Source organism: Pholis gunnellus, assembly GCF_910591455.1.
Source record: "Pholis gunnellus genome assembly, chromosome: 8".
NCBI lineage: Eukaryota > Metazoa > Chordata > Actinopteri > Perciformes > Pholidae > Pholis > Pholis gunnellus.
Genome location: NC_136534.1, coordinates 21,946,868 through 21,961,594, shown reverse-complemented (window position 1 = coordinate 21,961,594; position 14,727 = coordinate 21,946,868). Strand labels below are relative to the sequence as shown.

General features: G+C 40.4%; 3 protein-coding genes across 3 annotated transcripts; 1 reads left to right on the top strand and 2 right to left on the bottom strand.

The window, feature by feature from the left end:
* Positions 1-87: 87 nt before the first annotated feature.
* dnajc28 (DnaJ (Hsp40) homolog, subfamily C, member 28) lies at positions 88-2,663 on the top strand. The gene is made up of 2 exons (XM_079164049.1): positions 88-178; positions 948-2,663. Exon 2 carries the CDS (start codon positions 961-963, stop codon positions 2,122-2,124), a length of 1,164 nt encoding a protein of 387 aa, XP_079020175.1. The 5' UTR covers positions 88-178; positions 948-960; the 3' UTR covers positions 2,125-2,663.
* Positions 2,664-2,734: 71 nt separating this feature from the next.
* LOC306699435 (potassium voltage-gated channel subfamily E member 1-like) lies at positions 2,735-3,386 on the bottom strand. Its single transcript, XM_079164050.1, has one exon. It carries the CDS (start codon positions 3,187-3,189, stop codon positions 2,770-2,772), a length of 420 nt encoding a protein of 139 aa, XP_079020176.1. The 5' UTR covers positions 3,190-3,386; the 3' UTR covers positions 2,735-2,769.
* Positions 3,387-4,709: 1,323 nt separating this feature from the next.
* On the bottom strand, positions 4,710-10,739 carry LOC306699466 (sodium channel regulatory subunit beta-1). The gene is made up of 6 exons (XM_079164091.1): positions 10,357-10,739; positions 9,106-9,272; positions 8,231-8,465; positions 6,443-6,602; positions 5,856-5,909; positions 4,710-5,731 (listed from the first exon to the last, which is right to left on the bottom strand). Exons 1-5 carry the CDS (start codon positions 10,397-10,399, stop codon positions 5,864-5,866), a joined length of 651 nt encoding a protein of 216 aa, XP_079020217.1. The 5' UTR covers positions 10,400-10,739; the 3' UTR covers positions 4,710-5,731; positions 5,856-5,863.
* Positions 10,740-14,727: the final 3,988 nt, after the last annotated feature.

Genomic DNA, 14,727 nt, shown 5'->3' with positions numbered 1-14,727 from the left:
GTAGAACAACACAAATGCATAGAATTGCGACACGAAGAAGAAGAAGAAGAAGAAGAAGAAGAAGAAGAAGAAGAAGAAGAAGAAGAAGAAGAAGAAGAAGAAGAAGAAGAAGAAGAAGAAGAAGAAGAAGAAGAAGAAGAAGGTCCCCGAATATAGCAACAACAAGCCACACACACAGGTGACCTCCTGGTTTTCTTTAGGGTTTAAAGTTATAGGTCATGTAACGTTAGCTTGCCTTCATTAATGTCCCGTAAACAGGCTTGTTTTCTTCAGTTGTCAGTGTTCATTGGTGTTTATTGTGTTGTTCTGGATTAACGTTCGTTTAGTTCACCTCGAGTCGGTCCGTTACCCAGCTTGCAGCGACTCACCCATCAACGTTAAACTCAGTGGTTTTGCTCATGTAACGTTTGCAGGTATTGATGTGGATTTTTGTGACCAACGTGTAATCTCGAGCCTGTCCGTTAAAGGGAAAATGTATCTCAAAATGTCATTTCATAGGCTACATAAATGTGATTACTGTTGACACTTCTCTCTATGCATTTCCTTTTCTTTAAATGACTCTTGGTAAATGAATGTAATATACGGTATATTTGTCCATGCAAAGCCCAATTTACATAAAACATGACAAATATCCTTATTTTATTACTTATAGTAAATGACATGTAGGCTAATGTCACCTTCGTCAAATGCATATAATCCCATTTTATGGCAAAAATACGGGTTACCACTAATGTAATACAAATTGGGTTTTAATAAGGTCAAAAGAAAATATAAAATATTTGTAGAAATATATATTGCAAATATATTTATGCCATTTTAAAATGTGGTAAATATGAACTATTTACTTAGTTATTTCCGTAAGATATCTCCTGAATGAGTTACCTTTCTTTGGACATCATTTATATGTCTGGTTGTCTTTTTAAATAAGTTGCTTTTCAAATCCACAGGAGTGTGCTAGAAATGAGCTGCACTTTCCACCTCCTGGTTTCCCGCAGCGACTTCTACCATGGCCGTTTTCTGCTCGTCTTGTCTCGAGGGTCCCTGTTGCTCAGAGCGCTCAGCTCCGTGCACCAGATCAGCCGCAGCCTGCTAGAGAGCTACAGGCTTCTGCAACTGCCTGACAAGGGACAGAGCAGTCCTGTGCAGGTGAAAGAGGCCTACTTGCGCCTCGCCAAAATCTACCACCCGGACTCGGGGGCTCCGACTGCAGATGCGACGCTGTTTGCGCAGGTTGAGGAGGCCTACCGTGCTGTGCTGGCACATCAGAGCAAGACCAAGCAACCTGATGGAGGGATGGACGTGGACGATGAGGATAAGTTAAGAGGTACAGCACTTCCACACAGACACTACCTCAACTACGAGGGTGTGGGTTCGGGCACGCCCAGCCAGCGTGAGCGTCAGTACCGGCAGATTCGTGTCGACCGGGCGTCCGAGCAGGTTTTGAACTACCGGCAGAGGGAGCACGAGAGGGCAGCCGCTGCAGAGGGGGCGCTGGTGGAACGGGACATCCGTCAGCGCAGCCGAAAGATCAAGATCACCCAGGCTGTGGAGCGGCTCGTGGAGGACCTGATCCAGGAGTCCATGGCCCGAGGAGACTTCAGGAACCTGAGTGGAGCTGGAAAGCCCCTCAACAAGTTTGAGTACAATCCATACGCTGATCCTATGACCCACAACCTCAACCGCATCCTCATAGACAATGGTTACCAGCCATCCTGGGTCGTGACACAGCGCGACATCCGAGAGGCCACTGCTCACATCCGAAATAGGTTACTGGCGGGGAGGGCCAGGCTCGATGACCCCATCACCCCCAAACAGCAGAGCCAGTGGGAGCAGCTGCGTGCATCTGTAGAGGAGGACTTGGTGAAACTCAACAAGACTGTGGACAATTACAACCTCATCGTACCGATGCTCAACATGCAAATGGTTCACTTCAGTCTGTCACGAGAGATCGACCGCGCTGAGAAAGGAGCCCGCCAACACAAACTGGAGCAGCAGAGAGAGAAAGAAAAGGAGAGGGAGAGGAGGAGGGAGGAGAAGAAAAGAGCCAACGCAGTAACTAAGCCTAAAAATACCAAACAAGGCCTGATGTCCTGGATGAAGAATTTGCTCAGATTGAAACGCTAAATCTTTAAATCTTAGTGAACAGAAACTGATTTGAGATCAGCGGTTTATTTCTATTCATTTTTATTTCAAACAATCGTTACAGTTCATGGAGCAAGACATCAGACAGACTTGTTCACACTCTTATTTCTGAAAACTCTGAATCAAAGTCGGAGACAAAGGTGCTGCTTTACTCTGTGTTCCTGCTTTTGTTGTCCAGATATGCAGGATTGTCAGCAGGTGTTAGGGGAAGAGCAGTTTTGGTGCAATCATGGTTGCAGGACTGTAAAGTGAGAGGAACTCCACGTGCTGATAACGAAAGATGACAACATGAGACAATTTTTACTATTGTGTTGCTTCTACGAAGTTCCTGATCTGAAAATTCAAACCCGACACTGTAAGTTTTGGTTGCTGCTTCGCGTTAAAGGTTACGGTAATTAAAACAATCTTGCGTGACTATAAAGTGAGAGGAACGGCAACTGCTGATAACGAAGATTACAACATGCAGCAATGTTGTTGTTCCAAGTTGTTTCTGTGAAATGTCTGATCTGAAATCACAAACCTAACACTGTAAGATGTAGTTGCTGTGTGACAATAAAAGGTAAAGGTAATCAAAATCCTTGTGTCACAGAGTTTTACATCTTTGACTGTGGAAAATGTTTAAATGTCTCATTCTAGTCTGGCAGCTGTTGCAGGGTTGCAGATGACGATGGGCCCCTTGCTGCTGTCTCCGTTTCCGGCAGCTTCCCTGTGCAGCGCCTGAGCCACGGCCCAGGACGGAGTCGACACCTTGGTCCAGTCGTGGGCGATGTACTGGTGGTACGGATCCTGAGAGCTCTCCAGCTTCTTGGAGCGAATGTAGCTGAACATGATGCCGAATGTGAAGAAGCTGAACATGCCAACCACCAGAAGGATGTACATCATGCCCTGAGACTCGGCTTGGGCCCTGGCTCCAGCCACGTGGTGCGCAGCCTGCTGGGTAGTGTAGTTCTGATGCAACTGTGGAGACAGTATTCTGGTGCTGTTGAGGCAGTGCTGCAGGAAGGAGAGCAGGAGCGACTGCAGCTCGGTGGTGTTGATGTGGGACATGCCTGACCTCTGCTGGACGTTCAGCAAACTGAGGAGGAAGAGGAGACCATACGAAAAAGATTGATAAGATAAACCCCCTACTTGATCTCTGCAGAAATGATTCTATATTTCACCATTGTATTATTATTATTATTTTGTGAATATCTGACTTATTTTTAATAATCAACTTTGATAGAATGAGTGTGAGACAATGCCCCACAACTCAGTGTTTTTAAATACAACCAATTTATCCAGAATGTATAAATATGTATTTAAGTGACACTTTGATGTGTCATCATATGTCAAAATACAATATTGGAGATGTATTCTTTGACTCTTTCCCAACAAACCTGAGCTTGAATGCTGGATAAGCACCTTTTCAGAGTTACTTGTGGTGTTAGGAGAGTGAAGGTGATGTGATATAGACATTGTCTCCCACAAATTATGTGTACATCATTATTCAAGCTTCGTTCAGGAGAAAGAAAAGCCTACCTTTCAAGGATCTGGAATCAGTTGCTGCTGAGATGGGCACCAGCAGACGTCGATCACTTCAAGTCATGTATCTCCAGTAGGACTAGAAGAAGCTGGTCTCAAACTAGACCTCTAAAAGAAGCTACACCCCCCCCCTTGTCTTGGTCATAATGTGCCCTCCTTCAAGCTCGAGCTTTTACGTGGAAGAGATATGCAGCATGTTCAACTTGTCAACACTTTTAATGAAATGAGGAGGTCACAGGGCAAGGACAACAGCTCAGTGTGAGGCAGTAGTGTAGCAGCTTTCGTGTAGATGACCTTGTTTGGAGTTATGATATGGTTTTTACATACGACCTGAAGTGTTTATCTGCTACGAGTCATGAAAATCATGAGACAATGTCAAATTGACTTTAATGTATTTATTTAAGGGCAAGTCATGCCCACAAGTAATCAGGGACGAACAAATGTTAAGATGTACTTGTAGATAGTTTGAATAGTTTGAATAGTGTTAATACCCAGTTTGTGAAGAGTGCATGTGGTTGGTTGTATTGTCTCATGTTAAAAACATGTTCACATTTTGCAGGGGGAGCAGGAGGTGCCGATGTCGGGCTGAAGGAGAACAAAGCTGCATTCAGACCGGAGGTAGTTTGGACTGTCTGCAACACAGCTCAGACTAGATTGAGTTACAATACAATCACCTCCAAATGTCCTTTAGCGTGTGTGTGTGTGTGTGTGTGTGTGTGTGTGTGTGTGTGTGTGTGTGTGTGTGTGTGTGTGTGTGTGTGTGTGTGTGTGTGTGTGTGTGTGTGTGTGTGTGTGTGTGTGTGTGTGTGTGTGTGTGTGTGTGTGTGTGTGCGCGCGTGTGTGTGCGTGTGCGCGCGCGGCCTGTGGCCTACAAAAAAGTGGTATTTAAGATACAGATGTATGCAAGTGTATATGTTTGTACTAGAGCTCTCCATGGCCAAAGAAGTTCTTCACTTGTATGTTTTAGATTTTTAGATTCTTGACTAATCAGTCAGTAAAACTCTCCACAAAGAAAGACAGTTCCTCCACAAAGAATCACACAAAAGTATCACTTTAAATCTTGTATTTTGCAGAGATGTGTACATAAGTTTCTTGGAAATAAGTCCTTCAGCATTAAAAAGTATTAAAAAAAACAACTAAAGAAATCTCAGGCGACTAATCGACACAGCAAAGCCAAGAAATCAATTTTGTATTTCCCCCAAAATATTTTCAGACAGTTTTTAAAAACACATTACACAGAATTTGCACAAATAAACATGGCAGGCAACATCTGGAAAAACAAATGTAATCCTTTATCAGTGGAGCATCGTCAACGTTAACAACAATAAGGTCATTCATTTCTGCGTTTAAGACTTTACCTGCATAGTAAATGCAGTAGTGCAGTGCAGTGGACAAAAAATGATTTACCAAAAAAATACATTTACAAACGTGGACCGACACAAACAAGGACAAACGTTTAGTTTGACTAGAACAGTGCTTTTACCTGTTGATGCTGGTAATAAAGACATCCTGCTCACAGAGACGTCAATGTCACAAAGATATTCTCAAGATATAAAGACTTATCAGATACCTGGAGGGTCATATTAATTACATTGAAGAACTCTCATTTGGAAATAAGTCATCGGTCATAATTCAACACATAGAGGCCTCCTCTCTATTACTTGTAATTTTTGAATTATTGTAACAACATTGAAAATATGTTGTTTTTTTGCCGTAGTCAAATAAGGTGCGAACGAGGAACTTAGTTGCTACAAAAGCTGCGTTAAACCCAGAATATTTCCCCACCTCAGCCCAGTGAGCCACCAGTTTGCTTTAAGCCATTCAATTTAAAACTTTTACAAATCCACAAATATCAAACGTTCAATACTTTAATACCTGTTTCACTGACATCTAAAGGAGATCTGCCTACTGACATCTGCTTCTATTCACACTTAATCCTACAGGTTGCACATACGACTGAGCGAGACCAAGGTGTTCAAAATCAACCTCTTATACTGTAATTGTGTCTTTGTTAGCAAAATCATGGTACAGTAATGAAGCTTGACTTCTGCAGAGATGATCATTGTACCTGTCGGATAAAAAGTAAAAAAAAACAAACATTTAAGGCGAATAACATGCTTTCACATGCGTCATATTATCATATTTTCCTAAATCAGATGTTGTCCAAGCCAGTAAAGATAAATGTAACTCACCGGTGACGTCACTCTAGCTGCACCCCGTCACAGATGTCCTTTGATTCAAACAGCCTGGAAATAAAAAAGAAGAAGAAAAGGTGAATTATTTAGATGTGAGAAACAGCTGCAAGAAAGTTACATTTACTTAAACGTCATTGTAAAAAAAAATATATTTACATTTTTGCTAAATCAAGCTGATGGTGGTGAAGACAATTTCAAAATGAACAATCATTTATACAAAGTCAGGGTTGGGTCTTTGAAACTTTGAAATGTAGTCAGTAACTGAATACAAATGACATGTCACATTCTTTAACTAATCTGAATACTTTTGGATTAGTTCAAAATCAAACATATATTGCACCTTTAACGAAAACATGCTGGCATTAACGTACATTTTAAAGAAGTAATACTTGACAATGAAACTAGAATCTGATTGTACATTTTGCTGATTATAGTTTTTGGTAATCTGATATGCAATCAGTTACTGTATTAAAATGTATGGTATCTATTAAGACCCCTGACCCCAGTATATTGATTAAAAGCTTAACAATTGATCTGAAATGAATGACCTGAGTAATACTTGACATTAAAGACAAATTACTCACACTGCCTGAGCCTTGAGAGCTTTACGGGCATCCAGAGCTTCGTGCTCCTCCGAAATCTTCTTGTAACAGTAGACCAGAACCACAACGAGCCACAGCTGCAGAACCACGATCAGCACGTACATCATAATCTCTGAGATCACCACCGTCAGCTCCCGATTGGCTGGGAAAGAGGAACCAACAGAGAAGAATTACAGAGGAAGCGTGTCCACCAGGTTTAAGAGTGTGTCTTCCTTCATTCATGACGTGCATTCATGGCTGATCTTGAAGCATTGCTTCAGGGGAGGGAAACATCAACTGGCAACCATCACGGCTAAATTAAGATGCTAATTGTTTGGAGCTGCAGTTCCTTAAATGGCCACTAGATGCTGACTGCAAAAGATATTTGTATTCATTTATTTATTCACCAGGGACAGTGCACATTAATCAACATTTCGGTTTCATCGGAGTTAGCTAGAGAGCTAATTTCCGTCTGTAGTCCCTGGGCAAGTTATTACAATTTAGTGGCCTAATATCACATGCACAAAGAGTTTGGCTGCCTCTGTTGTTATGGTCTTATATGGCTAAAGTTAGCCAGGTTGAAATTGAACTTCAACAAAATAATTTCTTGAAGAAAAAAGTCAGTATTGTTTTGCCCATCGTTGGCCCTCAAAAGCTAATTCCAGTCACTGTAATATTTATTGTAATATATTGGCTATTTTTAAACGCATTTTTCTTTTAAAGACACAAACAGGCAAAGTTCTGTCCCACATGTGCGAGCCTGAATTGTGTTTTTGATCAAGTTTGCTTGCGTGGCAAATTTGTGCCTTCAGAAAACGAACCAAGAAAGCGACAAATTGAAAACCCAGATCCATTCATCACAACAACCTTTCAGAAATCAAACATTCATTGAGCCACAGAAATAGCTCAACATCTAATTTCGCACATTGTGAACTTTGGAGGTCCCCTGACTTTTTATTCCACCATCAGGTCAAAATTGTAATTCTCAAAATCAACAATTTGAGTGTTACGGCCTCACAGAGCTTCTAGTGGGGCTGTTGACTCTTCGTCCTTTTTGTAAAGTCTTTGGGAAGGATTCACATGCCCACACACAAAGAGTAAAGACCTGACTCTGATAAAGTACTGAGAAATTGTCCTTGACAAAACACTCTCCACTCTGTCTTTCCTTTTAGAAATGTCCTTCTCCTGAGAGATTGGCTGTTTGATAGAAGCAGTGGAATGAAAGCAGTTGACCGTGGACCCACACACTGATTAATTGGTGTAACATTTGCAACTGAGAGGACAGGGACCCAAGGTCTTATATTTAGGTATTAAATGGTGGAATGACAAAATCGTCTCACCAGGAAAAAGGTCAATGCAGTTTTTAGAGAAACAATACATGGAGAAGAAAACTTACAGCTAGTGATGGATTGTATATATTTACTAAAGTACTGCATTTAAATACAGTTTTGAGGTGCTTATTCTTTACTTGAATCTCTCTGTTTAATGACTCTTTCTGCAACTCCACCCCATTTCAGAGGGACATATTGTATTTTTTACTTCTTTACTTGAGTCAGATTAGAGCAAAATAGAAATCAGTGTGGGAGAACTCTCTTGTTTCATAACAATCATCTCACAACCCCACGAGATTCTTCTCGTAAACCCTTGGAGGGTGCCGACCCCTAGGTTGGGAACCACTAGATTAAACTGTTTATAGGTTAAAATGATCTTCACCAAAACCAGCTACAACAGAATAATGCTGCTTGTGCATTGACGACTCAACAGCCTTTTCACAGGTACACCCCACCTCACCTACAGCCACCACGTTGAGCTCCACCTCCTTCACCACAGCGACGAGCTCATCATACTGCGGCAGGAAGAGGGTGCGGCTGATTGTGCAGCGGTATGTCCCCGTGTCATTGAAGACGACGTCATGAATGTAAATGGCTCCGATCTGAATGTCGCTGTTTTTTGTCCCATGCCACTCCAGACGGTCGCTGAAATCTTCATGGAGGATTTCGGCACTGGGGTGGTCATAGTGGAAAATCTGAGTAATGGAAAAGAATGGATATTATTTTATGAATATTCCTGTCATTCAAGGAAGGTTTGAGGAGCATACATCCCCTCTTTTAGATTCCCTGCTCTAAATACAAGCTATATATGTACACTACAACTTCCTTTATACTGCATATGCATGCACTGTAGTAATATAGTAAATCAAATGGTGGACAATGTAGCATGTTCTAAAACAGAAGAACTACTACAAATATTGTATTAATGTGCGAGTAATAATGTGGTATTTATTTGGTTCAATGCAAAAACTAATTTAAAATGAATATATGTTTGCACATTTTATATATATATAATTACAATATAATATATAGTAACAAACGACTTACGTCCGGATTTCTTGTATTTAATGACTGACTCTAAAAATGTCCAGTCAACATCTGTCCAGTTTCCAAAGTTCCCAGAGAGCTGACATATTACAAACGTAGAGAAGTACACGAAAGACTTAAACGTAATTAAAACAAAAGGCCTAATAAAATGTACTTCCATCTTTGATAATACTTCATTGCACAGTTTCAGAGTCACTCCAGACACCTTGATGGTAAAAGAGAGCCCTTTCTAATTCTCAAACCCCAAACCAGATGTGAAAGCTCTCTCAAAGACTTTGGTGGACTCACATGCCTGAACTCCTCCTCTCCCAGCGGTTTGAAGTGCCAGTCCACAGTGCTCCGGGCAGACACCTCCTCTCTTCTCTTACAGGAGATGCAGCCCAGCAGGAAACCTTCGCCTGCCACGGCTTCAGTCAAGGAGTCCACCTCCGCACAGCCGCCATGGCACTGAGACACTAAAGAGGGAGAGGAAGAAGAGATGAAGACACAGAAGTAGAAAGTTGTGTAAAAACAAGCAGAGGTAAAGGAGACAACGAGGGGAGAAGTCAGAGGCGACGAACATGCAAGTGTGTTATTAGTGACAACTTTTCAATCATAAACTTTATCTCCCTTGATAGGAGAATATGTTTAAGGAATAAAATTGTAAATCTGTCTATAAATTGATGCTGTACTCCAAATATATTGTTAACAGAATGTAGTGAAAAGATATTTTGTATTTCTTTGTGTAGCACCTATCTACAACAAAGCAAAGGGCTTACATTAGACATAACATTCGGAAGAAACACGGCAATATAAAAAGACATATTATGATTTAAATACGGTTAAATAAGATAGAAGATATAAATAAAACAATAAACAGGAAAGTAAATATTACAGTCTAGTTACAGTGATCGATGTGGACAAATAGTACAAAGTTTAATTACATTTTTATTTGATTTGATATGAATAAATACAAAACATTTTTTTATAATTTATCAGCCCAGAAAAAAAGCAGCTTCTCATTTTATCCGATGAAATCTGTCTCCTATGATCAAACTGATTGTCTGAGTTTCATTGAACACATCAAAACAATTTGTATTGAGGAACGTGTGAATTAGTCTCACTCTCACTCGTTTAGTGCTTCACAAAAGGCAGGTTCAGTGGAAATATCAATCAATTAGGAATGTATATGATTTATAAAAAATATAGAATAAAGACATATTCACTTATCTATTACTCATTTACATTTTCATATGAGAGAGTTTTCACATTTAATTTACAGTGACTGCATTGCTTGAGATTTGACCGATCATGCTCAAACACAGGGTGTTCGAGGCCTTAAACTGTTTTAACATAAAAGCACTTTATAGTCTATTAATAGCCTCTGCTACAGTGATTAAAATATAGCCCCTTTAAAAAAAAAGAAGTATTTTATTTTATGAGAGAAAGCTCTGAGGACCCTGAAAAGAAAGAAACTGACTGTAAAACATACAACTTCAACCACCAACACCAATAGCTTCTCATAACTAAAGATAAGGACATTAATGATTTTGGACTTACCTAAAAGATTGAAGACAACTAAAAGAGTGAAGAGGCAAATCATTTCTGCTGGAGCAACTCGTGGCCAGCTGTTGGACAAAATGTTGAACTTTCCTCGACATAAACCTGTGAAGACCTGGAGAAATATCTGTGGCGTTTGCGATCACATTACTGACATAATGCCTCCTGATCCCTGATTAATTCTGTGGTCTTCATGACAGTTCACCCTTTATTCCAGTGTCAGTCCATTAGTTCAGCAATCTTGCATTTCACAAGGACCAAAAATGACTGAAAGCCTCAGAACACGGAAGATGTTTACTGAAAAGAAAAACTTGAGTGTCCGTGTTTCTTTGCAGTAGTTTTAAGTCTCCCCTGCAGTCCCTTCTGACTTTAAGCCAGCTATAATTAGAGCGTGTGAATCCAGCAGAGTTGGAAGTTGTGAGTGTTGAAAGCCTTCAGGAAACATGAGATGTTGACACTTGATCCGTGACTACAGCTTGACCGTCTGAAGCCGGACTACAAACATGTTGATTTAGGTAAGTTCTCTCAGGGAAATGTTCCAACATCCCCAAAAATGTCTATGTTTCTCTCTTTTTAGTGGTGCTTTACCTTTGCGCGCCTTAATATTATCTTTACCAAAATGTATTCATACTTTTGTATTTGTTATGGAATAAAAAACAGAAGCAGCAGGTCCGGCATGCAAAATCGCCCCCGACAGGTTTTGTTAAACAAATCCTTTCAGACGAACACATGCTTAACCATGCAGGCCATAAAGGGATAGCTATACCTACCTTTCACAATGCAACATGGTGCTTTTTTCTTGTCTGTAAATGCTTAGATCTCCTGTCCCTGCCCACAGGTCAGAGGTCATGGTCAGCTAGAGAACCCTGCAGCAGAGATTCAGTTCTTCGCTCAAGGACACACAAGCAGAGAAGTGTTTGCGCCAGTGTTTTTCTCGTGTTAGGTTTTTAGATTAGACGTACATGTTAGCATCTCAGTGATTCAAGCAAGTCTGTGCTAATGAAATGAAGTTCTCTGAGGATTTTCTTGCAGTGTCCAGAAAACCAGAAACAGTCATGGATGTGATGGATGTTGAGTTGTTTGTTGTCCAGGAACAATCTGATTAGTGGAATGTTTTCTGTTTGTCTTGTCTTGTCAAAGTGTGCTTGGGTTGTTTGACAATTGACACACTCTTTCCAGCCTTGCTTTCTGACCCACAGATCTCACCGGAAAAGATGCAAAATCTGAAATTCAAAGGGGATCTCTTTAAGAGTTCAATATCACTCTCCTCAAAAAAAAACTGTTTGTATAAATCGAAAGCTATTTTAGTTTAAAAGACAGCAAGTGCTAGGGATTGTGTACTGAACATTAAGCATGTGCTAAACCCATTAAATGTGTCCTGTGGTGACTTGTTTTGTGTTGTGGAAACGATCGTGCTCATTTCCTATTAGACGTAAAGATTTGAAAATGTTCTCATCACCACAATTATACAAATACAAGCTTCATTTCATCTACTGTTTCTTAGTTTACTTCTTGCTCTGTAGCTAATACAACCATAGTCATAGTTACTGTATATTTGAATGTGCTAAACTGACAATTAACACTCTTTGTTATTCCTTCTTTATCAATCTTGTTTGGTGAATCACCAAACCATGAATTTGGTATCAGTAAATAAAAACAGATTTTGCTGCTGCAAACTTTATTTTAATTAATTAATATTAATAAATCATTCACTCATTTCATTTCCTTCTGGTTCAGTTACTAAAACCATAAACGGTCTCATCTTCAAACCACACAGCCTCTCTTCTTATCAGTTTTGATATCTGGCATCAAAGGGTCTGACAGTCAGTCAATGCCAGTTTGCCGGTCAGAAAAACAAGGCCACTGAAGTCAAGGCTGATAAAACATTGACAGTGACCGAAGGCCTCAACTTGCCTGCTGACTGCAGTGACAAAGAGATTCACGTGGTCAGTACAGTCAGCAGGTTGACTTGATGAATGTAATGAGTTGTTAAGGGGGGGAGGGGGGGGGGGGAATACCTTGTCACATGTCGGATCAAATTAAACATGTCCCCCCTCTGAGGTCGTACAAACATTAAAAATAAAAAGATGTACAGCGTACACGGGTAGGATATAAGCTGTGTTCCTGCCATGCAGCCAGGCTGTGTTTATGTGCTTGTGTTGGCTGCGTTGGAGGTCATGTGCTGTAACCAGATGACACAGTGAAGCACTTGATAAGGGTCCTTGCCTATTTTAACCTTGTGGTAGCCTGCGAATGATAATGATAATAAAAAAATCAGCCGGATCAATCCTGAAAATGAACACACGTGACCGAGAGCGGTTGAGAGAAAGACCTTGGATTGGCACACTTACACGAAGGGGGGAAACTTTAAGGAAATGTTGACATATGATAAGGTGTGCTGTGTATATAGGGGGGTGGGCTGCACCTTTGTGACCCGACACACGTATACACACAGAGAGTGACACACCTCCTTTCTGGCTATGCTGGCGATGTTTCTTTATTTTTAGCACAGATCGAGTTTCCAGTCCCCCGATTCAGCAGCCTGAGGTGCTCAGCAACACAACTCCCTGTATCCTGCAGCAGTTTCTCGCCCTCTTGGCTGCATGTGTAACACGGACGTTGGTTCTCTGAGACGGTGACGTGTTGATTGCAGGACTCGGTCACACGGAGTGAGTACACAGAGGATGCCTGGTGGACCTATGGAGAATTTGAAATTGCAAAGTCATTGTGATGCTCTGCCATCGATTTGAAGGGACACAGAGGCAAACTGCTGGCTGAAGAGCAAAACTGACAGGCAGGTAAAGGCAATTACATTACAACAATAGCATTTCAGGATATATGTTGTTAAATACTATTTATACCTTTAAAAATGTTGATGGTAACTGACTTTATTTCTACCAGGGCTGTACATTTCTCTGTTCAATAGCTTCTAAAGTTTAGTTTAAAATGTGAGGATTTCTAACATAATGTGTATTTCTTTTAAAAGTCTGGTACATTGAGTGCGCAGCCTCTCAGCATTATGCAAATAAGACTGAAACAAGTGGTTACACAGGATAGCGTGTAAGCACCAGAATTTGATAAAGTTGAAGGAGTGCTTGTAGTACACTAAAACTGTTGGGTTCTTTTCAATCCACAAGAGCTGAAATAATGTGTCAATTAATCAATTAGCTGATCAACACAAGTTTAAAAATAGAATTGTTTTCCCATGTGATAAAAAGCGGAATATCTTTGGGTTCTGGATTATTGGTCAGACAAAACAAGTAATTTGAAGACGTTACTTTGGGCATTTTTCACTATTGACACACATTATTTTAAATGGGAATTAAATGGGATTACTTTCTCGATAACTCTGGAAAATGAATTGAAAAATGAATCAATAATAAAAAGAATCAGCCTAAAATGGACCACGTTCACTTTCACATTTCAGTTTATCTGTATAATCTGTGGATGGATTTTAAACTCATTTGCACCCGTATGTTAAAATCTCAGAGTTCATAAAAATAGTCTTGTCAATGTTTGTTCTTTTGTTTTCAGCTTCAGACAAGGTGAATTGTCATTGGCCCTGTTTACTGTATGTGTCCTGGAGGAGAGGATATCCAATGTCTTACAGGCTGCATCCTACTTACAATAGTCCATGACAACGATGCTGCTGCTGGAAGTGAGGGGTGAGATTAATACGCTTATATGCCACACACATTATGATACACTGCCGTTTTGTTTCTCCTAAAAAAAGAGAATATCTGCTTTATAGGGACTCAAAATCCTCAAATAAAGTTTTAAAGCAATTTAGTGAGGTCGTGATGAGGCAATAAGTTATCAGGTTACAAATACCCCAATGACTGCACAGGACCGTGTTAGACACAAGGGGTCGCAATCGTTATGCCCATTGATTTCAGTCACATAACAGCTCCCTTCAAATAAACTCAGAAATTATGTTTAAACTGTTTATTATGTAGGTTACTGAGAAAACCTGTTGAGGTGACATCATGTTTATTGTATAAAAAACCGATAGCCTACCTGACACTGCCTGGGACCGCTTCATGTGTATCTCTGCGACATGTAACAACAGGCCCAATTCACGCCTGCAACGTGGATGATTTGTTTTAACTTAATCGGGAGGTTATAGTTGTTGAAGGATAAAACTAATTTCCAATGGTGTGAGTTTATTTGATGTCAACACTGACTCGTCTTCTTCTTGCGCCACATCCTCTGGACAGTTATTTTTCCGGACTGTACTACAAAGTTGGTCGGAGGGGTGGTCGTCTTCTTTTGCTGGTGGCTGTGTACATTTTATTACATAATAATGGTTTTACTTTTATACATATTTAAAAGCCACAAACTAAAGAGTCAGTGGCTTTATGTATTATTAGA